The sequence below is a fragment of the Elephantulus edwardii genome, unplaced genomic scaffold (assembly GCF_000299155.1).
Source record: "Elephantulus edwardii isolate Elephantulus edwardi_28Jun2011 unplaced genomic scaffold, EleEdw1.0 scaffold00028, whole genome shotgun sequence".
NCBI lineage: Eukaryota > Metazoa > Chordata > Mammalia > Macroscelidea > Macroscelididae > Elephantulus > Elephantulus edwardii.
The window spans coordinates 9,866,267-9,893,845 of NW_006399778.1; the positions used below are offsets into that span (position 1 = coordinate 9,866,267).

The 27,579-nt window shown below is 39.2% G+C and overlaps 1 protein-coding gene across 2 annotated transcripts in view; it reads left to right on the forward strand.

Moving 5' to 3' along the window:
• Nucleotides 1-27,579, forward strand: part of USP48 (ubiquitin specific peptidase 48) — a 145,283-nt gene that overhangs the window by 13,994 nt on the left and 103,710 nt on the right. For both annotated transcript variants that reach the window (XM_006883556.1, XM_006883557.1), the window contains exons 2-4: nucleotides 19,145-19,265; nucleotides 21,883-22,039; nucleotides 27,022-27,149. In XM_006883556.1, the coding sequence (XP_006883618.1) occupies nucleotides 19,145-19,265; nucleotides 21,883-22,039; nucleotides 27,022-27,149 (406 nt within the window). The remainder of the gene's footprint in view (nucleotides 1-19,144; nucleotides 19,266-21,882; nucleotides 22,040-27,021; nucleotides 27,150-27,579) is intronic.

Consider the following 27,579-nt stretch of genomic DNA (forward strand, 5'->3'; position numbering starts at 1 on the left):
ACTTTAGAGAAGTCCCTAACAGCAGACTTTCCCATCGCAGTACGTGTTTTGATTTCCTGGCTACTGGTGCCAAGAGTGTTGACCATGGAGCCGAGCAAACTGACGCTGTGAACAATCTCAATCTCTTGGCCATCCATCCTGATGCTACCAATTGGTCTAGTGGTGAGAATCTTTATCTTCTTGACATTGAGCCTCAGTCCATACTAGAGGCTGCAGTCCTTGACCCTCTGCAGTAAGTGCATGAGGTCCTCCTCAGTTTCAGCAAGCAGGGTTGTGTCATCTGCATAACGCAGATTGTTAATAGATCTTCCATCAATCCTGATGCCACAGTTCTCCTCAGAGCACAGCCTCCCGGATAATCTGCTTTGCATACAAGTTGAAAAGGTATGGAGACAGGACATAGCCCTGGCGTACACCCTTCCCAATTTTGAACCATGCAGTGTTACCCTGCTCTGTGCTGACAGCTGCCTCTTGGTCCAGGTATAGGTTTCACATTAGAACGATCAAGTATTCTGGGATTCCCATTCTTCTCAGAGTCAGCCACAGTTTGTTATGATCCACACAGTCAAACACCTTTGCAAAATCAATGAAACACAGGTAGACATTCTTCTGGTATTCCCTCCTTTCAGCCAAGATCCATCTAACATCAGCAACAATATCCCTAGTACCATGACCCAGCCTGGACTTCTGGCAATTCTCTGCTGATGTGCTGTTCTAGTCATTTTTGGATAATCTTCAGTAGAATCTTGCTTGCATGTGAAATCAGTGATACTCTTCTGTAGTTTCCACACTCAGTTGGGTCACCCTTCTTTGGAATGGGAACAAATATAGATCTCTTCCAGTCAGTTGGCCAAGTGGTTGTTCTCCAGATTTCTTGGCACAACTTGGTGAGCACATCTAGGTCAGGGAAATGTGCATCAATGAATGTGTGAAAACCCAACCTTTCTGTAAATTGTCATTAATATCACAATTTAAAAAATAAACTTTTTGCACAAGATTTTTCTATAATATAGAAGAAGCCTAAAAGAATGGAGTAATCATTTTTCTTTTCTTAATTTTAATGAACATTTACAGAGATTTTGGATTTCCATTCATTGTTGCATTTTTCTCCCTGCCCACCCCTCCCCCTCAGTTCACTTCTCTCTCTGAAAAGCAAAAGAAAAATTCCTTCTTTGGTATACAATCCCCCTGCACTGCTCCCACCACCCTGAGTACACTCCACTATGCTACCTTAATTGTGGACTCTTGTGATAACCATAATACCCTATCATATATCGCTTTTAAATTATTCTCTCCCTCATCTGTTTCAGTGCAGGATACGTAATTTATCCAGTTTTTCTCAACCCTGATGTCAGTCCCATTCTACAACAGTGGCACCATGTAGTATTTGTCCTTTTGTGACTGAGATATTACACTCAACATAATGTCCTCCAGGCTCACCCATTTTGAATAATATTGCTTGAGTTCCTTGTTTTTCAATGCAGTGTGTTATTCCATTGTGTGGATATACCATAGCTTCTCTATCATTTTTTTTGTTGATGGGCACCTGGGTTGTTTTCAACACCTGGCTATTGTGAACAAAGCTGCGATAAACATGGGTGTGCATATATCTGCTTGGATGTTGGTTATGGTGACTTTAGGGTATATTCCCAGTATTAGAATTGCTGGGTCAAATGGTATCTCTATTTGCAACTTTTGGAGAAAGCACCACACCACTTTCCACAGTGGTTGTACCATTTTACACTTCCACCAACAGTGATTAAGGGTTCCAGTTTCTCTACAACCTATCCAGCATTTGTTGCTTGCTGTTCTGTTAAATTTTGCTATTCTGACTGGGGTGAGATGGTATTTCATACTTGTTTTGATTTGCATCTCTCTTAGAGCTAGGGATTTTGAACATTTCTTCATGTGCTTGTTGGCCATCTTAATGTCTTTGGGGAAGTGTCTGTTCATATCTTGTGCCCATTTTTCAATTGGATTATATACCTTTATCTTGTTGTGGTGCTCACGTATTTTATAAATTCTAGGTATAAGTCCCTTATCTGACATGTCATTCCCAAATACCTTTTCCCAGTCTGTGGCTTCCCTTTTTACCCTGTTGATGAAGGTTTTGGATGTGCATAGGGATTTGATTCTTAGAAGGTCCCATTCATCTATTTTATCTTATCCTGGTTGTAGAATTTTTCAGGATACTTGGAAGACTGTTTATGTTGTGGGTTAGGACTACTAGAGTTCTTCCAAGTTTTTCCTTAATGAAGTTTGGAACACTATTTATGTTGTGGATTAGGATTACTAGAGTTCTTCCAAGCTTTTCTTTAATGAAGTTTATAGTCCTAGGTTTTAGAATGGAGTAATCTTTGTATTTGGGGTTTCGCTTATTCCTTACTGTAATACACCAGCAAGTAGTGAGTCTGTTGCTCAAAATTTTGGCTTTCCTAGACAATTATTGTCTTTGGCCTTGCCATTGCTCCCTTTCATCTCACTTGGGACAGTACTTCTGACCCGATCCAGCTGCCTCAACTCTGCCTTTCCTGCAAATACTGGGCCACTGCCTATACCATTAACAGTTACTATGAGCCTTTTCCTTCTTCATGCAAATAGGACATGTTAGTCTGTCCACAAGGAGATTGACTAGTCTTACCATTAAATTGAGCAGATTAAGCCTCAGAAAAGTGAAATCGCACCTCTAACAGAAGAGAAAGCAGAGAATGGACAGGTGTATCCTTGGGGCCAGAGCTTCTTGCATCAAGGACTGTATCTTGCTCTTAATTGAGAAGCTGTCTGGACTCAGAAAATGATATCTTACTTTTAATTGAGAAGCCCTTTGAACTGAGGGATTGTATTTTGTGACAAAACTGAGAAACCCTTTGGATTGAGGGATTATATCTTTCTGCTGATTGAGAAACTCTGGATTTGAGGGATAATAAGTTGCTCTTAACCTGAATTGTAACCTTTATGCTTTCCTTATAAACCCCATAACTGTGAATATGGTTCTGTGAAGTCTGTGTGACCATAGCAACAGATTTCACACTTGGTAAATGGGTGCAGGAGTATGGAAGGACATGTCAGACCTCAGGGACTTGTTGATACTATTGATGTGGGCAGTTCCCCTTGTGGAGTTAATAGAGGTCAGACTACATGCTCTTCTTGCTCTAATTAAACTTGCACATGCCATTTCTGAAGCTTTGATATAATAATGCTGTGAGGGGATTACTTTTGGCAAACATTTCATGACTGGACCTTACAATTTAAGAGTATCTTGTTACTCCTTTATTTTCACTGTTTCTGAAAAACGTTTTCTTTAGTTAGACTTTAAAAAAAAATATCTTTTGGTTGAATAGCTAGTATCATCATGGTTTTAAGTATGACAGTAATACTAGTGAAATAAAATATATATTAAAAAAATAACATAGATATTGATGTCTCACCCTGTCTGAATTATCTTATTCGTACATACTTTTATAAGAAACAGTGCTTTCTATTCTTGTATTGTTTCTTTATGTAAATATAAATACTCTAACCTTATTTTGCAAGTGAATCACACTGGCTCTTCAGTACTTGCAGCTTTGTTTTCAACAATTTAGGTTTTAGACCTATAACCAAACCCACTGTCATTGAGGCAATTCTCACTCACAGTGATGCTGAGGGATAGAGTACAAGTACCTCGTGGGGTTTGCAAGGCTGTATATCCTTGTGGAAGCAGACTGCACTTATCTTTTTGCTGCGATTCAAATTGCTGACCTTTCATTTCTCAGCCTAGCATGGCCTGATTGTGGTACCACCAACTCCTTGCACCTATGCAACCACCATTTCAGTAAAGCCTTTTTTCACTTAAGCAAGTTCCTTTGTAATCACTTCTATTTTGTCTTCATCTCCCTGTAGTTAGTCTCTTGTTCTGCTAAGTGGGTTCTTGTCTTTATTGTCTAGATTCTTTTTCAACATGTTTTGAGATTCATCCATGTTGTTTGAGCTTCTCAATGTTTTTGTTTGGGCTGAGTAGTAGTATTTTGTACGAGTTTATCATAATTTGTTGATCCTTTTTTTTTGGACCATTTAATTTTTACTACTGTAAATAAAGGCTATAAGCTATAAGCTTTCACAAATAAGTCTCTGATACTTGCTGCTCCTTTCTCTGGGTTCCTCATTTTTGAGTCAGGTTACCCTGTTATACCATTGTGTGGACTACCAGTTTTGTTTGTTTTGTCATTCTTGACAGTGCTTCAAATAAATGACTTTCATTTTAATCTGTTTTGCATTTGTGTAAGTATGTCCCTAGGTTAGATGCTGTTGTCAGTCAGACCCTACTCAAAGCTGCCCATCCAGTGCTTTTTCAGAGGCTGTAAGTAACACAGGAGATTGACCATCTTTCGCCTGTAGAACATTTGGAGGGATCAAAACCAGTGTATTTGGCTTGGCAGTGTAACTCCATACCTCTAAATTACCAGAGCTCCCTCTAGTCTAGATACACATGTGGAATTGCAGGGCTCAAGAATAAATGTCTTGGTAATTTTGATAACCAAAACCCAAACCCACTGCCATTGAGTCTGTTTTGACTCATAGCAACCCTTCTTTGTGTTTCTCAGGCTGTACATCTTTTATAAGGAGACTTATACCATGGAGGGCCTGGCAGATTTGAACTGCCAGCCTTTTGGTTAAGGACAGACTCTGCCACCAGGCTCCTTAGTGATTTTTTTCTTTTTAAAAAATTATTACAGTTAATTTTAATGAAAATTTACAGAGATTTTAGATTTCCATTCATTCATTGTTGAACTTTTCTCCCTGTCCACCCCTTCTGTCCAGTTCGTTCTCTTTGAAAAGTAAAATTCTTTCATTGTTATACAATCCCTCCCAAGTCCACTCAACTATGAAGCCTTTGTTCTGGACTCTTGTCATGACAAAAATACCTAATCATATCATATATCCCTTTTAAACAGTTTTCTCCCTGTTTTAATGTTTAAATCTGTTTCAATGCAGTATGCATAATTTATACTATCTTTCTCAGTCTCCCCCAAGTCCCAATGTCAGTCTCATTTTACAAGAGTGGCTCTATGCAGTATTTGTTCTTTTGTGACTGAGATATTTTTTTTACTCAGCATAATGTCCTCCAGGGTCATCCATTTTGAATAATATTTTATGAGTTCCTTGTTTTTCAACGCAGTGTAGTATTCCATTGTGTGAATATACCCCAGCTTCTCTATCCATTCGTTTGTTGATGGGCACTTAGGTTGTTTCCAACTCTTGCTATTGTGAACAAAGCTGCGATAAACATGGGTGTGCATATATCTGCTTGGGTGGCGGTTATGGTTTCTTTGGGGTATATTCCAAGTAGTGGAACTGCTGGGTCAAATGGTATCTCTATTTGCAACTTTTTGAGAACGTGCCATTCAGCCTTCCATAGGGGCACCATTTTACATTCCTACCAACAGTGAATAAGGGTTCCAGTTTCTCCACAACCTCGCCAGCATTTGTTGCTTGCTGTTCTGATAAATTTTGCTATTTTGACTGGGATGAGATGGTATCTTATAGTTGTTTTGATTTATATCTCTCTTAGAGCTAGGGATTTTGAACATTTTTTTCATGTGTTTGTTCACCATCTGAATGTCTTCTTTGGTGAAGTGTCTGTTCATATCCTGTGCCCATTTTTTCAATTGAATTGTTAACTTTTATCTTATTGTGGTAGCTTCTTAGTTATTTTGAGAAGTGTTGGGAGTTGTTTTCTTTGCTCCATTATTTCAGCCTCACCAGCAGTATGTGAGAAGCTGCCCATTTCTCAATGGCCTTCCTAGATTTTCTGGACTTCTGCCAATCTAATAGGCAAGATGAGATGAATCAATCGGCATTAGCTAGCTTATGAGGTAGGAACAGAAAGCTACCAAATCTTAGTGGCTAAAACAACACAGTGGGGCCTGTGTTGTATCTCCATGTGTGTATTAAGGGGGAACCTGGCTTATGTAGTCACTTCAGTTCCTAGACTGTTGTAGAAGCCATCATTTGAAATACTGTCATTTCCTTTGGAGAATGTCAACACCAACACTCAAGTGCTTAATTTGGATACACAGGGGTCATATCTGCCCATAACTCACCTGCCAGAACATATTTTATTACTACCTAAGCAGAGTGTGTCTAGGAGGAGAGGTCAGTACTTGATAAACAGTGCTATTAAGTACTACACAAGATGCTCCTGTCTAGTTCTATTTTACTTTTTTGTTAATTGAAAAGATTGGAACATACTGTCTTAAGGGTTGCTTGCATCTCTTTGTATTTCTTTAAATTCATTTTGTGCTGTTTGCCCATTTTTTATAAAGTTACAGTATTCTCAGTTTGAAACCAGTGTAGGGAGAGGAGCTATCTTCTCCAAGTGTCTCTGAGTGGTGAACTTTATGGTAAACTTTGAAACGTCTTGGGTATTGAGCTGTATTGCCTTCTGTAGAATTTACTGACATTGTCTTGATAGTGATAATTTGGGTTTTTTGGAAATTTTTAATATACCCTGGGAAATAGAAAATAGAAAACATTTTAAAGGGCCAATTTTTAACACTGCCAAGTATATTTTACAGGAGCATAGATTTTGGGGTTCTATAATAAATCTTTTAGTGAAAGAGTTGATCTATATAGTTCTCAACCTTAGAGATCATTTCTGTAAGAAAAAGAGCAGCTAAAGGACTAGTAACCCTGCCTTTGCACATTATGGAACATGATAACATCCTACCCTAAAAGGTTTTTTAAATAAACATCCAACTGTATTGTCTGATTTCCAGTATGCTTATTTTCTCTCAGATCTAAGTGGTTAAGAAGTCAGAATTTCAAAGAAATCACGTTCTTAGGTGAGTGATTATTTAGGAATTTCTAGAATCCTGATGCCTTAGTACCTAGTGTGTTAGACTCTCAACCTGGAAGTTAGTGGTTGAAGTCTACCAGAGGTCTCCCCAGGAAAAAGGTGAATATGATTCTCCCTTAGAGAATTACAATCTTTGAAACCTGAAGGAAGATAATGGAATTGAATTAGTCTCCATGGCAGTGGATTTTATTTGGTTTGAATATTCTCCAAACCATCTTCCTTAAAAGATTGCCATCTTCCTTAAAAGATACAATGATAAAAAATGCAATGGTGGCCAATTTTATAGGACACAGTGTGTAGGAATAATCTTAAGAAACAAAATGTAAATGCAGGAATGTGTGAAACATAATGTACATGAATTAAACACAATGTATACAAATTTTGTATGCAAACCAATATAAAAGAAAATTAAAAAACAAAGCTTTTAAGTATTTATTAAAAAGATATAGATTTTACTTTGTGAAAGCATCAGCATGCTTTTGGCAAGAGATTTATTGCACCATTCCTTGGAAGATGAAAAGAAAAAGCATAAAAAGAAATGACTGTTTCAAAACCCAAATTCTTATTTTATGCATGTAAAATGTCCAGTTTGCTTTAAGATAATCACAGTTTTCAGCCGTGCTCAGACAGTGGTTCTTTGTGTAGGTTGTTTAACAGTGTTGTGTCAGCCAACAGGAAGAAAAGCCAGGCTCTCAGAAGATTGTTATTTTAGAAGAAAGCAATATAGATTCTCTTCTGGAGGAGGGCAAATCTCCTCCTGTACCAGTCAGGTCTGATTTGATGGTATACACACACACAAAGTGATAAAATATTTAAAAAAGTCCTTTAAAAAATAAAAAAAAGAAGGGAGCCCTGGTGGCCTAGTGGAAAGAAGCTGCAATTCAGTCCCAGAGGTATGCGGTTCAAATTCACCAGATGCTCTGCTGGAGAAGAAGGGGTAATCTCCTCCTGTACCATTCAGATCCTATTTGACGGTACACACACACAAAAATAATAAAATAACATTTAAAAAAAATAAAAAAGAAAGCAACACTAATGTTCTATACAACTTCCTGAATTTCTCTTCGATCACAGAAAACTTTACCAATCCAAGTAATTCTGGTTAATCCACCAAGATTATGTAATATTTAATTTTTTGGTAAAGTATATGGCACTAACTTCTTTGGTATCGATTTTTTTTCAATAAAGTTTTTATTATGGGAAAAACGATACACAGATTTTAAATGACACTATTTATGTCTTTGAGCTGTGGTGCTGGAGAAGAGTATTGAATATACCAGGGACTGCCAGGAGAACAAAGAAGTTCATTCTAGAGAGAGTCAAACCAAGCTGCTCCTTTGAGGCAAGGATTCTGAAGCTTCATCTGACATACTTTGGACATATTACAAAGCAGGACCGGTCCTTGGAGAGGGATGTCATGTTTGGGAGGGTAGAGGGACAGTACAATTGAGGAAGACTTTTGATGAGATGGATTGATTCAGTGTCTGGGATAACGGAGGGAGGTGTATTGGAGCCAGTAAGGTTGGCACAAGACAGAGCAAGGTTCAGTGTTGTTGTACATAGGGTTTCTATGAGTCGCACGCAACTCAGTGGCACATAGCAACAACAACAACAACTTAATATAAAAATTTATTTGCTTTTCTTTTCTTTTTCTTTTTTTTTTTGTGCATGTACCGTCAAATCAGATCTGACAGTACAGGAGGAGATTGTCCCTCCTTCTCCAGCAGAGGATCCGGTGGATTCGAACTGGATACCTCTGGAATTGCAGTGCAGCTTCTTGCCACTAGGCCATCTTATTCACTTTTCTAAAAGAAAAATAAATGCTGATTTTGAACTCTGTAGACTCTCTTACAACTAACTTCTATGACTCCTGCCCATCTTTTTAGGGTTCATACTCCTGTTTCTCATCTAACAGCATTCCAGTTAAATACCACATCTTTCCTGTTTGTCTTTCTTATTCTAGCTAGAATATTGCCCATACCTCTGATAGGAGAAGAGCCAAGATTTAGAATTTGAAAGATCCCTGTGTTTAAAAACAATTGTACCTTTGAAACTTGTCCTATTAAAAATATGAAGACAGTTTGGCGTTTCCTTAAAAATCTAGATGTAGATATCTCATATGACTAGCCATTGCACTGCTTGGAATGTACCCCAAGGAAAATAAAACTGTGACACAAAAGGAGATTTGCACACTTGTGTTCATAGAAGCATTATTCACAATAGCAAGAAAATGGAAGCAGCCAAAAAGTCAATCAACAAATGAATGGATGGTCACACAATGGAATATTATGCAGCACTAAGGAGCAGTCATTTAGAAAAATACTATGTAACATGAGAGTCTAGAGAGCATTAAGCTGAGTGAGCTAACTCAGTTTGCATAAGGATAAATACTGCATAAAACCATTATTATAAAAATAGAAGGATAATGAGTAAAATGAGCATAAAAGTCCGAAAGGGAAGGATGGGGGAAGGGGGGGAGCAAATCACAGGGATAATGGAGTTTGGCGGGTGGACCATGTGTAGCTGTGTGTGTCTATGTGAGAATTAGGAAAAATCCACTCTTGTGTATATTGTGTACCATAGAGACAGAACCAACCTGTAGATGACCTTCCTCTGGGTTTTCAAGAGGCAGTTAATTGCACAGGAGGAGATTACCCATCCTTCTCCCTCAGAGCATCTTGTGGCCTCTAATCGCATGCCTTTGAGACTGTAGCACAGCTTCTTGCCACAAGGCCACCAGAGAACCTAAAAAGACTAGGTAACGGTAGACACAGATCAGTGGTGATTAATATTATAAAACACAGTGTGTGTGAGTGATAATTTGAAACACAGTGTGAATGTCCAAATGTGTGAAACACGGTGTACATGAATGATACACATTGTATATTAATTTTGTATGCAAACCAATATAAAATAAAAATAAAATGGAAGGGGGGAAATAATGTCTAAAACTGTCATGCATTGAAAAAGCAAAACTTGGAAGAAATCTTAGTGATTCAGATAAGAGGCCTTGGTTAAGAAAAAGAGAGGATTTTTCTAAAATCCAAATTAGATTATTTTTCTACCTAGAATACTTTAGTGACTCCTTGTTCCTTACTAGATCAAGTCCAAGCTTTTACCACAGTATTTTTGGGCTTCCCTGATCAGATTTCTTTTGCAGCCTGCTTGACCTTCCCAGCGTCTCCTTACCTCAAGCACTGAACCTCTTTTTGAAGTTTGCCTGGGACTTTATCTCTCATCTTGTAATCTTCAAGGTCATTAATTCTATGTTTGACCACCAAGAAAACAAATAGGTCCATCTTAGAGTGGGTGAAACCAATTATCTCCTTGGAGGCAAGGATTTTGAAGCTCCATCTCACATACTTTAGGCATGTGGCCAGCAGGGATCGATCCTTGGAGAAGGACATCATGCTTGGAAGGGTGGAGGGACAGTGCAGGAGAGGAAGACCCTGGATGAAATGGATTGGTAGAGTAGTTAGAGCAGTGGGGTTAGGTATGTCAGAGTCAGTGAGACTGGCTCAGGACAGGGCGGGGTTCAGAGCTGTTGTACATAAGGTCACTATCAGTTTCAGGTGAACACATACGAACAACCACATGTGTGATCCTGTATAGTTGTTTGATACGGTCCTAGTTTTTATTTTATAAAATGACATTGTTTACTTTTACTTTATGTCATATGATTTACCTTAGTGGAAGGCTGTACATTAGCAGAAGGCTGATGTTGCCAGAATTTCCTTGATGGAAATTTGAAACTGCTTTGGGAAGCAGCACTCTGAGCATTATTAACTCGCACTATTTTCCCAGTCACAGATTTCCAACAGGAAAACATGTTTATAAACATGATAGTGTGTTTTAGTGCATGGAGACGGACACATTCAGAGTAGTGTCTACTACCATTTTTTAACAGGGCACCACAGTTCCCCATTCTTCTGGTCAAAAGATTTGGTTTCTGCATTAATAGAGGTTAAGTTTCTAGCATTATCGCCATTGTCATATGGATCTTGGCAGAAAGCAAAAAGTACCAGAGGGATATCTCTGTATTTCATTGACTGCAAAGGCTCATGACAAATTGTGGTTAACCTTGAGGAGAATGGGAATCCCAGAACACTTAATTGTGCTTATGTCTAACCTATACTTGGACCAGGAAACAGTCCTCAGAACAGAGCAGGGAAACACTGCATGGTTCAAAATCAGGAAGGAAGTGTGTCAGGGATAGGGATACGTCCTGTCTCCATACCTTTTCAATTTATGTGCAGAACAGCATTCAGGAGGCTGGGCTTTATGAAGAGGAATGTGGCATCAGGATTGGAGAAAGACTTATCAACAACGTACGTTATACAGATGGCATAACCTTGCTTGCTGAAACTGAGGCAGACTTGAAGTGTTTGCTGCAGAAGGTCAAGGACTGCAGTTTTCAGTATGGATTGAAGCTCAACATCCATAAGGTAAAGATTCTCACCACTAGGCCAATTGGCAGCATCATGATGGGTGGAGAAGAGATTGAGGTTGTTAACAGTTACAGCTTGCTCAGCAATCAACACTCTTAGCACCAGAAGTCAGGAGATCAAAAGAATTGCATTAGTTAAATCTGCTCTCGGTGACCTTTCCAGAATACTGAGAAGCAACAATGTCAGTCGAGAGAGTAAGGTGTACCTCATCCAGTCCATGATCTTCACTATTACTTGCTGTGCATTAGAGAGCTGGATAATCACTAAGATTGACAGAAGAAGAATTGATGCCTTTGAGTTGTGATGCTTCAGAAGAGCCTTGAACATGCCGTGGACAGCCAAGAAAACAAATATGTCAGTCCTGGAGAGGGTAAAACCAAGTTTCTCCTTGGAGGCTAAGATATTGAAGCTCTATCTCACATACTTTGGGCATATGGCCAGGAGGGACCAATCCTTGGAGAAAGACATCATGCTCAGAAGGGTGGAGGGACAGCAGCAGGAGAGTAAGACTCTGGATGAGATAGATTGATACAGTAACCAGTGCAGTGGGGGTAGGCGTTTTGGAGTCAGTGAGTCTGGCTCAGGCCAGGCCAGGCCAGGCCAGGCTTGAGTGGTTGTACATAGGGTCATTATAAGTCGCAGGTGACTTGTTGACAATAACAAGTTTCTAGCAGGTCATTGACCCCTAATTTTTCCCATTCTAGTTATTGGCCTAGTGGTGATGATTGTTACGTATCCTAGAGCTGCTTATAATCCCTAGTGCACAATAGCTCTGAACCCTGCCCTATCCTGAGCCACACTCACTGTCTCCAACTCACCTGCCCCCATTACCACAATCACTGTGTCAGTCCATCTCTTCCAGGGTCTCCTTTCCAGCACTAACTTTCCACACTTTCAAGCCTGATGTCCTTCTCCAAGGACTGGTCCCTCCTGGCCATATGCCCAAAGTATGTGAGCTGGAGCTTAAAAATCCTTGCCTCCAAGAAGTAACTTGGTTTAACTTTCTCTGAAGACCTATTTGTTCTCTTGGCAGTCCATGATATGTTCAGTACTTTGTCCAGTACTACAACTCAAAAGCATTAATAATTCTTCTGTCATCCTTAGTCATTGTCCAGTTCTCTGCTAGATAACAAGCAGTTGCAAAGACCATGGCCTAGATCTGGTGAACCTTAGTCTTTAGACTGATACTGTTACTCCTCAGCATTCTGGAGAGGTTCCTGATAGCATACTTTCCCAGTGTAGCTCATCTTTTGATTTCCTGACTGCTAGTGCCAAGACTGTTGATTGTGGATCCAGGCAAGCTGAAATTGTTAACAACCTCAATCTCTTCTCCATCCATCATGATGCTGCCAGTTGGCCTAGTGATGAGAATCTTCGTTTTCTTGATACTGAACGTCAGTCCGTATTGAAGACTGCAATTCTTGTCCTTCTGCAGCAAACGTTGCAGATCTTCTTCAGTCCCCATGGACTGTCAAAAGAACAAGCAGATACGTGTCTTAGAGAAAGTACAGTCAGAGTGCTCTTTGGAGGCAAAGCTAAAACTTTGTCTCACGTACTTGGGAAGCCTGAGGGATGACGAACAAGAAGACCCTCAACCAGGTGGATTGGCACAGTAACTACAGCAGTGGGCTCGTGTATCAGATTGTGAGGATCGAACAAGCTAGGACAGGGTTCAGATGTGCTGTTTATAGGGTCACCATAAGTTGTACTTAACTATATGACAACAACAGTCTAGGTATTATTTCACTAGTCTCTGCAGTTTTTATTTATAGTTGTTTTATAATGGGGTTTTTTGGTGGAAGAAAAAAATTCTTGTGGGGAAAAGGGGTGATTTTTTTTTTCTTTTTACTTTAAGCATTTTAATTCCCTGGTTAGTATTAGTTATAGGCATTTTAAAAAAATAATTGCTTTTCCTCTGCACTGGATTCATCTCCTTTCTTTAGCAAGTGCCTTCAGTTACCTACCAACCTGGTTTTGACATAAATCTGACAGATTACTCTTAAATTGGTCACTTTATTTTAATTCCAATTTTTAAAAAGATAGTAAGTTTAAGCAAAACCTAAATATATCATTTGTTTGTTTTTATGTGTAAGTTGTACAATCCATAGTTGATAGTTGAAAACTAGAAAAGACACAGAAAACCTTTACCTTTAGCTAGAAAGTAACCTCATTAGCTGATTCTGTCCAATTTCTAGAAATTGCATCCTTCTGTTGCTACTTGTTCATATATAAATAGGTGCATTGTGTGTATATGTATGTTGTAGATGATAATTTACACCATTAATTGGTTCCCCTTAGTTTTTGTACTTAGTTCTTTGCCGTTGGTTACATTATGTGCATTGTGTCAGCATTCTTGTAGTTAAGATTCTGTTTGCTCTGTTTCCATAGATGTGGCTTCACTTCTCCCTTCTTCCCTTCACACCTTTGAGTTTTGGGTAACTTTTGACAGTTTGGTTTTAAATAGTTCTTTTTTTTTAAATTTTTTTTTATTTTATTTTAGTGTGTGTACTGTCAAATCGGATCTGACTGGTACAGGAGGAGATTGCCCCTCCTTTTCCAGCAAAGCATCTGGTGGATTCTAACCCCAAACCTCTGGGCTTGCAGTGCAGCTTCTTGCCACTAGGCCACCAGAGCTCCCTTAAATAGTTCATTTTTTAAGGGAGCAAATTATTCACAGGTGCTGCTGGTTCTGTTATTTGATCGAAAGGTGACCTGCAGAAATGGCTTCAATTCCATTAAAGGAAAAGGTAATTTTAGAGTGATAGTGTGCAAGATTGTCACCCCACTTTAAAAATAGTAGTTTTAAACTTTTGGACCTGCTGATACTTTTTTTTTTTTAAGATTTTTAAACTTGATATGTTAATGAAAGTTTACCTAAAACTTGGATTTCCATTAATTCATTGTTGTACATTTTCCTCCCTACCCTCCCCTGCCATCGCTTTTCTCTTTAAAAAGATTCTTTCCTTATTGCACAATCCCTCCCCAGTCCAATTTGCTATGCACCTCTTGTTCTGTATTATTGTCATGCAGATAATACCTAATCATATATTTCTTTCAGATAGTTTTTCCATCTATTTCAATTCAGTGTTCATTATTTATCCCCTCTTTTCTTAACCCTAACCCCCACATCAATTCTGTTTTATAACAGTGGCATTATTTTTTTGCCCCTTCACCCCCACTGGTACTTATCTACCACAACATAAAAAGCTTTATTCTTTTTTAAAAATACTTTTTGTAATAATGATTGCAATAATTTATATTATTTGGTAACTCTAATTTATTTAGTTTTACCTTCTGGTTAGCATTTTTAATGTTTCTAATCTTCTGCTAACAATAAAACTAATACATAACTTTTAAAAATTATGTTGTCCTAGTAATATCCTTCATAGCAAAAAACCTCCAAACTCCTAACTCATATATGTTACATTCAGTATTTTTTGCTCTTAAGAGTTAGGAAATCTTTTTTTGTATTTCATGAGACTAACATTTTGAAAAGTACCAAAACCAAACCCATTGCTATTGATTTTGTTGTTGTTGTTGTTAATGTGCCGTCGAGTCACCTGCGACCCATAGCGACCCAGTGTACAACAGCCCTAAACCCTGTTCTATCCTGTGCCAATCTCACTGTCGCCGACATACCTACCCCATTACCCCAGTCACTGAATCAGTCCACCTCATAGAGGGTGGATTTATCATCGAGGCTATTGATTTAGAACCTATAAAAAGTATGTTGTTGTTGTTGTTTTGTGCCATCAAGATATAACCAACTCATAGCTCACCCTGCTGGGGATTTTCAGAGGCAGTAAATTGCACTGAAGGAGATTGCCTGTCCTTCTTTTGCTGAGCAGCTTTTGGGTTTCAGCACAGCTTCTTACCGCTAAGCCGCCAGCACTCCCTTATAGGGCACTTATTTTGGGAAATTTCTCAGTTATCTCTGTCTGATGCTTCCTCATAATTATATTTTGGTTATGCACTTTCGGTAGGAGGACCGCAGAAGTGATTCTGTGTTCTCAGTCAGTCATGTGAGGAAGTGCATGCTGTCTTTGTTAACTTTGATCATCTGATTAGGATGATTCTTCTAAGTTTCTCCATTGAGAATTATTTTATTTCTCTGTAATCTATAAATAAAGCCCATGAGTTGAGACTGTCAACTGTAATTTCTACTCAGTGCTGCAGGGTTTTTATTCTTAGTCCTAACTTATGTATTGTTTTTTTATTCCCAACATGTGTACTTATTTGTTCAACTGAAGATTTCAGTTTCAAAAATTAGTAACCTATCTTTGCCATTACTTGCTATGCATCAGAGAGCTGGACAGTGACTGGGAATGATAGAAGGAGAATTGATGCCTTTGAGCTGTGGTGCTGGAGAAGAGTGTTGAATGTAACGTGGACTGCCAAGAAAATGAACAGATTAATCCTGGAGAGGGTTTTACCAGGCTGCTTCTTGGAGGCAAGGATTCTGAAGCTTCGTCTGACATACTTTGGACATGTTGCAAGGAGGAACCTGTTCTTGGAGAGGGATGTCATGCTTGGGAATGTGGAGGGACAGCGCAGGAGAGGAAGACCTTTTATGAGATCAATTGATTCAGTGACTGTAGTAATGGGGGTGAGTGTGTTGGAGACAGTGAGGCTGGCACAGGACAGAGCAGGGTTTAGGACTGTTGTACATAGGGTAGCTTTGAGTTGCAGGTGACTTGATGACACATAACAAAAACAACATAGCTCTAAAAAGGAAAAATTTCCATATTTCTTCCTGGTTCTCAGCTTTGGCTGCTATAGCAGTTGCTCTTATAGGGCCTCGTCTGGCTGGAGCAAGAGTCTCTGGCCCTGAAGGATGCAATACACCCTCTTCTTCTTTGGTGGTCATGAAGTTTTTTCCTATTCTCCTGCTGGATCTCCTCAATTTAATGGTGAGGCTAATCAATCCCCTGGTGGATTGACCCAGCAGAGTGTGGAAATTATCGAACAATATCATTAATATCACATACAAGCAAGTTATAGGAAAAAAATGATGAACAGAGAATTGCCAGCTGTGTAGGCTGGGTTTAGAAGAGGCCATGGTACTAGGGATATTATAACTAATGTTAGGTGGATCTTGGCTGAAAGCAAAGAGCACCAGAAGAATTTCTATCTGTTTCATTGACTGTACAGAGGCATTTGACTGTGTGGATTACAACAAACTGTGGCTAACTTTGAGAAGAATGAGAATCCCAGGACACTAGATTGTGCTTATGTGAAACCTGTACTTGGAGGCGGCCATCAGAACAGAGCAAGGAAGCACTGCATAGTTCAAGATCTGGAAAGGTGAGGTGTATCCTATCTCCAAACTTTTTCAGTCTACATGTGGAACAGATCATCTGAGAGGCAGGGCTCTTTGAGGAGGAATGTGGCATCAGGATTGGAGGAAAGCACATTAACAACCTGCTTTATACAGATGACACAGCCTTGCATGCTGAAACTGAGGAGGACCTGAGGCATTTGCTGCAAAAGGTCAAGGACTGTAGCCTTCAATATGGATTAAAGCTCAACATCAAGAAACCAAAGATTTTCACCACTGGGCCAATTGGCAGCATCATGATGGATGAAGAGATTGAGATTGTAAACAGCTTTAGTTTGCTTGACTCCAAAATCAACACTCTTGACATCAGCAAACGACATATTGAAGGGAAAAAAATGACGTATTGCATTGGGAAAGTCTGCTGTCAGAGACCTCTCCAGAGTACTGAAGAGCAGTGATGTCAATTTGGAGACTAAGATGCGCCTGATACAGGCCAGGGTCTTTGCAGTCATTTGAGAGCTGGACAATGACTAGGGATTATAGAAGGAGAACTGATGACTTTGAGCTGTGGTGTTGGAGCTGAGTATTGAATATATCATGGACTACTAAGAGAACGAACAGATTCATCCTGGAGAGGATTAAACCAGGCTGCTTCTTGGAGGCAAGGATTCTGAAGCTTCGTCTGACATACTTTGGACATGTTACAAGGAGAGACCAGTACTTGGAGAGGGATGTCATGCTTGGGAGTGTGGAGAGTCAGTGCAAGAGAGGAAGACCCTAAGTGAGGTGGATTGATTCAGTGACTGGGGTAATAGGGGTAAGTTTATCAGAGACAATAAGATTGGTACAGGATAGAGCAGGGTTTAGGGCTGTTGTATATAGGGTTGCTATGAGTCACAGGCTACTCGATGGCACACAACAACAACAACATGATTCTGTGTGTTCTGTGAGCTAGCACATTGGATTTTGGAACCAGAAAAGCAGTAAGATTTATGTTAGGATGAATAAAAAGAGGTGAGGAAATATGGGGGACATGTCTGGCCTCATGGTAATTGTTTTTTTGTTGTTGTTGATGTTATTGGTTGGGAAAATTGTCCTTTGAGAAATTGGTAAAAGTCAGATATTACCTTCCCCATGTTATCTTTCCTCTTTTTTTTTTTTTGTTGTTCATTGTTGCACTTTTCCCCCCGCCCACCCCACTCACCCCCAGTTCGCTTTTATCCTTCCTTTTTTTACATTGCCCTTCTTCATATAATTTTGTTTTTCGGCTAAAATAAGGTTGGTTTCTTTGCCTTTATATTGAATTTTAGTGTTTCTATCGGTTGGTGGTGTTTATATATTTGTTTTTGTATGAAAGAGAGTGAATGAGAGAAAGAACTTGAGAGAAAAAAACTATTAACTTGACACAAACACCAGTAGTTATTGAAAAAGTGTGTGTATATGTAGAAAAGTTTCACTGCCCGCCTTCATTTTAACCCCATTCCCTTTCATGGATTGTAGTGAACAGATTTCATTCATCCTTGGTTTATTCTTCCTGTGTGTCTTTTTGTTAAAATGAACAGATAAGTGTATATATTTTCTTATTTCCTCATATTTCTTACATAAAAGATAACATCAGAGATACACCTGTACTTTGCATGTCTATACTTGAAAAGACATCATCATCTTTTTAAGATTTTCTTATTTGTATTTACTTTGGTTTTTTATTTTATGTTTACAGAGTATTCTATCACATGGATGTACCATCTTTTGTTTGGACCTTGGATTGTTTGCAGTGTTATGCAGTCACATACTAATTGTATGTTGCAGGCATGCCTTTGGGGTAAACCCTTAGAAAGGCAATTGGAAAGTCACTGTCTTTTTGTTAGATATTACCAAATTTCTTTCTATTTCAGTCCTTCTTTTTGGGTGCTGTTGAATTGGTTTTGATTTGTAACAATCCTGGGTATCCTGCATCCTTACATTGTTGCTGTTGAGCCTTTTGTTTGACTTCACTGTGCCAGTCAGGCTGTCACTTGTTAAAATTCCTGTATGTTTTACATTTTTATCAGCAGAATATACTTGTGCCTGTTGGGTATTTTTTTAATTTTTAATTTTGTTATTTTTTTGTATGTGTACCATCAAATCAGATCTGACTGGTACAGGAGGAGATTGTTCTTCCTTCTCCAGCAGAGCATCTGGCGGATTCGAACCATGCACCTCTGGGATTGCAGTACAGATTCTTGACACTAGGCCACCAGAGCTCTCCTTGTGCCAGTTTTTTAATAGTTTCTCAAATGGAATATGTTGTTATATTAATTTGTTCATTTTCTATATGATAATTCGGTTGCATTATAGCTTTAATTTGGTTGTCTCTTCATAGAGCTGCATTAGTGCAAAGGTTGGCTGTTTGGACCTGCCCAGTGGCACCATGGAAGAAGGAGTGGGCAGATTCAAGATTAAACCCAGAAAAGCTCAGAGAGAGCATTCTACTCTTAACACATGGTTGTATCGAGTCACACTCGACTGGGCAGTGGGTTTGTGTGTCCATCATAAAATACAGTATTTTTCAACTATAATTTTTTTTCCCCCCTCAAATAGGCGAAACTGCAAAGGAAATCCAAATTGTTTGGTTGGGATTGGTGAGCATATTTGGTTGGGAGAAATAGATGAAAATAGTTTTCATAACATTGATGATCCCAACTGTGAAAGGAGAAAAAAGGTAAGACATTCTTGCCTAAGTGGTTGGTGTATGGTATTCTTGATTCCTACCTCTACTCTTCCCCTCAGTTAGAAACCAGAGCTGAGTTCATTATCCTGTGCAGCTTTAATAGATGTAGTCAAACTTAAGACCCTTAACTGCTTGAATTGTAATAGTCGTAATGGTACTATTTTAAAAAAGAAAACCTAAACAGGTAGCTAATCCAGTAAGACTTTAATTAGTAATTTTAGTTTAAATGCTGGCCTTATGTTTGCTTTATCACTGCATGTTTTATTTTGAACTGGTTTTTTGCTTTTGCTATTTACTACATTTGTGTAGGTCAGATGGGTGAAGGATTTGGGGGACAGTGGAATGCACTGAGTCCTTGACAGCCACCTTCCTCATGGCAGCTTCATTGCTGCGTTCTTCTTCTTTCTTCTTGGTGTGGTTGTGTGTCCCCACCCTTTTCTTGATGAACTTGAAGGCCCGCTCGTCCTTGGAGCCTTTGAGCAGCTCCATGGCATGACGCTCATAGGTCTCGAAGCCGCATATCTCCAGGTCATGTCCCACATGAACTTCATGTGCTTGGAGAGGTTCCCGGTGGTGCCAGCTGAGCCTGGACTTCTCCCTGCCTTGGTTACTTTGTGACCCTTTTTGAGGCCCATTGCCAAGAGGTAGCTCATAGCGATGGCTGCCATTTCAGAAGCTATTTTGAACTCATTTTAGATCTCCTTAAAGAAGATGATAATTGAAGCACTCTCCCATAATGATATATTTCTTTGTGTTTTCTGGGGCTTATGTTAATATATATACATGCTGTTATTGTTGTTGTTAAGTGCCCTCGAGTCATAGACAACTCGTAGGGACCCTGTGAATGAAAGACCTGAACACTTGTATAACTTCCATCATTTTTCCATGTTCAGAATTTCTAGAGGCAAGCCACTTCTGCTTCCAAGCTTGTTTTAATCAAGGAGCTCCACCAAACACTGTCTACCATGGGTAACCATTATCTCATTTGACATATCAGTGTCACATTGTTTAGTATCACAGCAACCACGAGTTACCTCTGTACAGCAAATGGACAGCCCACTGCTACACTGCTTAGAAAAATGTTTGACCAAAAACAGTTAAAACCAGGCCTGATGGGTGCAGATTAAAATCACCTACCTTTGGCTTGGTAGCATAACTTTCTATCCACTAGGCAACAAACCTCTCTCTATGATACACACACACATACATAAATAAATAAATCAAACATAGTTTAAAAAATACACATAAGGTTCACTCATTGTTTTAACTTCAGGTCTTGTTATTAAAATTTGTGTTGTATTAAAATGACTGCAAAATGAAAAAAAAATATATACACATAAGTGTTTTCTAGCCATAAAACCTGATTCATAGCTAAATAGTTATTTTGCTGTATCTTGTTCATTGAAAGGTGTAATTCTTTGTAAGTTCAGGAATTCTCAGTGTTATTGTTGGAAAATTTTTAACCCAAATCTAGAGGAGGAAAAGAAAAGAAATATTCCATTTTATTTATTTCATTATTTTACTGAATACCAGTAGTTTAGGAATAAGGCAAATAAAAAATTTATATATGCATGTTCAAACAGATTTTTCTTATAATCCCACCATGCTAATTTCTTTTTTAAATGATTCGGGGGATGGAGGAAGATTTGTTGGACGAGCAGTGGTGCTTAAAACAAGTCAAGTCCATGTGGCAGCTCTCAGATGTATCAGAGTAGAATTGCCCTCCATATGACTTTTAGTGACTGGAATTGTTGGATGTAGATTGCCAAGCCTTTCTTTTGGGGTACACCTGGGTGGGTTTAACCAATTGTACCACTCTGTGACACCAAGCTGTTCCTGTTGTTTGTTACTGTTGTTATTATGTACCATTACTCGTAACTGACCCATGGCTGACCCAGTGGCCTTTTAGAGGCAAGAAATTGCATGGGAGGAGATTGCCCATCTTTGTCCCACACAGCAGATGGTGGATTCAAACCACGTGCCTTCTGGTTAGCATTGTAACTTCTTCCACTAGGACACCAGTACTCCAGCTATTCCTGAAGCCTTTCAAAAATAGGAGTTTCCATTAAAATTGTGCCCCTCTCTGGCCAAGAGAGGCTTAAGGTGCTTATAGCATGTTACTTAGGAATCTTTGGGTGGCATAAGCCATATTAAACCCTTGACTTAACTGCTGAAAAGTTGACAGCTGAGATCTATCCAGCAGCAAGGCAGAGGCTATTCCTGAAAGGTTACAGCCTTGAAAACTATTTTCTCTAAGATTCTCTTCTGCATATATTAGGTTTCTATCAGTTGGGATCAACTCAACAGCAATTAATAGTAAATCATGTTGATGAGGAAAGTTTTATAGTTGGGTGCTAAGGAGTCCTTTTTAGAATCACAACAGCCCCATGTGACAGGGTAGAACTGGCCGATAGGGTTTTCTGGGCTGTAATCTTTGTAGGAGCAGATTGCTAGGTTTTGCTCTTGATGAGCAGCTGGGTAGCACTAACTAACCTTAAGCTCTGGTGTCACTAGGATAAATGCATACAGTTTTAATCTGAAAAATTAAAGTTAAACATGATTTTCTATTTGAAAGAAATTAACTGTCTAATTTTCATTCTTTTTTTAGAACTCATTTGTGGGCCTGACTAACCTTGGAGCCACGTGTTATGTCAACACATTTCTTCAGGTGTGGTTTCTCAATTTGGAGCTTCGGCAAGCTCTGTACCTCTGTCCAAGTACTTGTAGTGACTACATGATGGGAGAAAGCATCCAAGAAGAGAAAGGTTAGTGGGATGAGGATTTATTTCTCAGTTTATTGCCAGAGAGATCACTTCAGAAAACACCAAATAGAAGGAACATAACTTGAGTATGCACTATCTACCAAGATGGTACTAAGTCCTTTATAAATATAGTCATGATTCAAGATAGTTTTGCTTCCCCCCTTTTATACTTTCATTAATGCATCAAAATGGCAAATACTCAAATGAGGGAAGTAATATTTACATATATTTTACACTTGTGATTTCTCTGTATAAAAAATGTGATTATTGTTGTTGTGTACTATTGAGCTAGAACTGACCCATAGCTGACCATCCAGTGAGTTTTCCGAGGCAGTAAATCACATGAGAGGAGATTGTCCATCTTTCTCCTGTGAAGCAGCAGATGGATTTGAACTATGTGATTTAAGGATTGTAGCATAGCATCTTAACACTATGCCACCAGAGCTCCCTAGGTTAGGGATAATAAATAGATTAGGATCTGTTTATTTCTAATGATTGATGAAAATTAGTTAATAGGTCAGAAAAGGTTATTCTTGCCTAGTTTGAGATTGTATAAATACTTCAGTGTAACTACAGTCTTTTGGCCTTATTCTGAAATTTGGAAAAACCAAGAAAACAAACCCCAAACTAGCAATTCTGACTCATTTATCACTCAGAGAGATACTCACTGTCAGGTTTCTCAGACTGTAAATCTTTGTATGAGACTATTTTATCTTTCTTCTGTGAATTTGAACTGCTGACCTTTTAAGAAGCAGTCCAATGTTTAATGCATTATGGCATCACAGAACCCTTTTTCCAAATTGGAACTACTAAAGTGAAGGTTGAATTTACTAATGTTTACTAGAAGAACCACAAACATAGTAGCTGCAGCACACATTGAAATCAAGGTAGGATCAGTTTTGAAACTGTTCTTAATAGAATTAAGTACTCTGGTTCAACAAACTGAGTGATGCTCCTTTATATTTAGCAGTGTCCTCTTTGCATCATTGGAACATTCATAGAACATACCAGATTTTTCTTCTCCTCAAAGCTTAGAGACAGAGAGCTTTTGGAAGATTGGATACCACTGGACCTAGAAATATGATAGGAAAAAGATTGAAATTATTAGGATTCCTGGTCAGTACCCTTGGTACTAATGGTGAGGAGATCAGGAAATATATTGCATTGGGAAAATTTGTCAGGGAACTGTATAAATTACTAGGAGCAATGATGTCAGTTTGAAGACTAAGGTGCTTGCTTTGTGTCCAAGTGCTGGACAGTGAATTAGGATTGATGCCTTTGAGCTGTGGTGTTGGAGAAGAGTACTGAACATCCCATGAACTGCCAGAACAACAAACAAATATATCTTGGAGAAAGGGCAGCCAGCGTGCTCTTTGGAGGGAAGGATGATAAAGCTTCACCTCACATACTTCAGGTGTGTTACTAGGAGGGGCTTTTCCTTGGAGAGGAACATGATGCTCAGAAAAGCAGAGGATTGAGGAAAGGGAGGAGGACCCTTGACCAGGTGGATTGAGACAGTAACTGCTACAATGGGCCCTAGTGCGTCAGGAAGTGTGAAGATGGTTCATGTTAGGACAGGGTTCAGAACTTATGTTCATAGTGTCCCGATGGGTTGTACTCGACTTGACGGCACCTAACAGCAACTATAGCATCAACCAAAAGAATAGACCGTTATATATTGGAGAAAGTACAGTCGGCGTGCTCTTTAGAGGCGGAGAGGGCAAAACTTCATCTCACCTATTTTGGACATGTTGTTAGGAGAGGTTATTCAGTGGAACGGCACTCTATATTTGGAAAAGTAGAATGTCAGTGAAAGAGAAGAAAACCCAAAGTGAGATGGATTGACATAGTAACTGAAGTAATGGGCTCAATAGTGTCAAAGATAATGAGGGTTCACATCTTTTGTTCAAAGGTCTACAAATCATTCTGGACTTGATGGGACCAAACAATAGCATTGCTGTCTAGTTTAAACTGATTGATAGCTGACCCTCCACTGAGTTTCCAAAGCAGTAAGTTTCATGAGAGGAGGCTGCCGTTTTCCCTGAGCTACTGGTCGATTCATTCAAACGCCGGAGGGCTGTGCCTTTGGTTTAGCAGTGCACCCCTCAGGGACTACTCCATCAGAACTCCTTTGTGTTCATAGGATAGTGTTTAAAATTATAGTGTATGTAATGTTTAAGTAATTTTAAAAAGGAGTAATTCTGTTCAACATTGTTTTGCTGAAGTATAAATTTATTAATGAAAGATAGCAAATAAAAATGAAAATTTCTCCTTTATAAAATGAAATTCCATGGGTAGTGTAGCTTTACAATATTTCTAAGTAATGTTTCTTCTTTCCTAAACACATACTTTTATATTTCACTCTGATTGTTTCCATGTTCTGACATAAATGCTCACTTCTACCCCCACCCCATGGAGTTTGTAAACAAATTCAAGTGTGCTTGTATATAGTTGTGGGAAGTTGTAGGATTTGAATTCTTGTTGCTTCATTGTTTTCTATTTTACAAATAGGAAAAACCAGGAGAATATAAATGGCTTAAAGTTGTATTAGAGTTCTGATGTGTTCCAAATGTTAAAATGAGCAACTTTTTTGAGTAGCTTTTCATAGACTGCAAAGCCCTTGTACCCCAGGAGGTAAGATTTGATTTGTTAACTTGTTCAAGGCCCAATTGGTGGTTATGCCATTGTGAATGATTTCCAGCCAGGATTCCATCAGGAGAAAGAAACAACATAGAGACTATTAACAGAAAAGAGTAATAGGGAGTTAGTTTTGATAAAAGCAGTTTCTTAAGGATACAGAGTAGCGGATTTAGGGAGAGGCCCCTATGGCCAAGGTAGAGCAAGCGTTCAAGGAAGAGATCCACACCCCCACTATCAGTATGCGATTTATGTTACTTGCAGTGAATATCCATATTCCGTCCACCTTTGCCAGGATTGAACTTTGTGGGAGCTAACAGAAGAGCTCTGGCTAGGGATGAATCTCAGGTTTACTTGGAGTTAATCTCAGCATGGGCCAAGCCCTATTATATCACATGGTTGAGAGGTAAGACAAGTAGACAGGATGGGGAAGACCATTTTATTACAAAGATACTTCTGAGAGAGAGAGAGATTGAGACGAGTCCACACGTGGAAGTGAAAGAATGAATGAAGACACTGGGTCCTGTGAGTCACTTGCTGATATAGATAGTTAGCTCTGCTATCTTTGACGTGTTTCTGGTACTCTGGGCCAATGGGACAATGTGGTAGGTGGTTTGGGTCCTCTGCTCTCGACGTCTTTCTTGCGTCATATGTCCCTGACTCTGATTGGCTAAGACCTGATCTTAGCCAATTCCCCTGCTTGCTTCCCCCCATTTGCTCCCAGTGTGAACCTCACCTGACTCCATCTCCCTTGTATCTATCCCAACAGTCTCTTCACCTAGCCTTTCATCTCTTCCTGACTCTAGTATGATTCTGACCCCACCAGTTCAGATTTTGTAGGGGAGCAGTGCTGTGGCTCAGTGGATGACCAAGAAGGCATCAAAATACCTTAATATAGAACTTTCTGGAAACTCTCCACAGGAGATGTGAGGACTTCCTGCAGAATTACATGATATCATGCCATGAGATTATTCACATAGGAGGTATCTTATCAGAAACGATGTAGTGAAGCTGCTGGAGAACATGCTGGGGAAGCTGCAGTCTACTGTTTGCTGCTGGAACCTGGAGCATGTATGTCCCAACAGAATGATGAGAGAGACATAACTTCTTTGGAACAAAAAAAACCCTTTCCTTGCAGTATTTCTCCAGGGCTCTCTGCTAACAAGACTTGTCATATAGGCAAAGGAGAAAGTTTTTAGATTCCATTATCACAGAGCAGGCACAGAAGGTTGGATTAGAAATTGAGGTCATAAATTGACAGCATTTTATAGAAGATTAACTCAGATCTATTAGCTCCTTGGAGAAAACCTACTTTTATTTTGCATACCCTCTACAAAATTAAAAGGGCAACTCTTAAAAAAATTGTAGCATTTTTTTTAACAGTACTTCATTGTATTCTTCACTCAAGTGTAAATTACTGTACTTGAGATTTCTGTCAGTCACTTGTACTGTTTTTGGACAGATGCGTTAAAGCGATTCCATGAAGATAGTTCACGATTGTATGATACAGTTTTCTTTACAGGAATGAATATGTTAATTAACTCTCTAGAAACTGTAGTTAGGATTGCTGTTGCTGTGATGAATGTACAGCCTCTTGCCTTTAGGGGTTGCATCTTGGATAGCCATGACTACTTCATCAAGACATGTGATTGCTGATTTGTTACTTTCAAATTGTAAAAAGGCAGTAAATTACTAATGCAAGTTTCAATGCATTACTTTTGTTATTATGTACTTTTGAGTTGAAACTGACTCACAGCTTACCCTCCAGCGGGGTTTTCGGGGTTTTCGACTGAGAGCTCCCTCCCTCAGATCCAGTAGCCCACAGACTCACCTTATGAAATGGACAGTGCCTGATTCTAGTGCATGGAAAGGGTTGGCAGTCCTCACATGCAATTAACTGCCTCTGAAATCCTGCTGAAAGGTCAACTGTGAGTCGGTTCTGACTCAGTGGTACTCAGCCACAGTAACTAGCTCAGTGAACTAGGGGTAAGAATTTGCTTTGCAGTTCTGAAGGTACGTGGTTTGAATCTCCCTTCGGTTCTGTGGGGAAAGGATGGGTGATTTCCTTCTGTGCCTTTGAAAATCTGTTGGAGGGTCAGCTATGTGTTTGCTCCAGTTCTGTGGCACACAACAATTGCATGAGAGAAGATTGTGCATCTTCTTTCTAAGAGCAGCTGATGGATTAGAACGATGTGCCTTTGGATTGGCATCACAGCTCCAGAGCTCCTTGTCACTAGGCCAGCAGAGCTCTACTTTGGATGTAAGGGTGTTTAATTATATTTTCATATGAAGAATGACATTTCACAACTTTTTAAGAAACAGACTCTTTATTTTTTCTTTTTTAATAGATTATGAGCCTCAGACAATTTGTGAGCATCTCCAGTACTTATTTGCCTTGCTGCAAAATAGTAATAGGCGATACATTGATCCATCAGGATTTGTCAAAGCTTTGGGATTGGACACAGGGCAACAGCAGGTAAGAGACTTACTTCTTCATTTATTTCTTTAACATAATGAAAGGCACTCAAACAGTTTTAGTGTTGATAAGATAAGCTGAAGTAAAATACTTTAAAGAATAGTATTGTTTGAAATGTTTGTCATTTCAACATTTCTCACATATACATTTCAGGGGCACCAACTTTGAACCCCATCACTGTTACCTCTTTCTGTATTTTCTCATGACCTCTAACAACTCAGTGTTCCCTTTTACCCCTTCCTGCCAGCCTTGGTAACCACTAATAAACTGAGGTCTGTACTTGTTGTTGTTGTTATGTGCCGTCGAGTCGCTTGCGACTCATAGCGACCCTATGTACAACAGCCCTAAACTCCGCTCTGTCCTGTGCCAGTCGCACTGTCTCCGACACTCCCATCCCAATTATCCCAGTCACTGAATCAATCCACCTCAT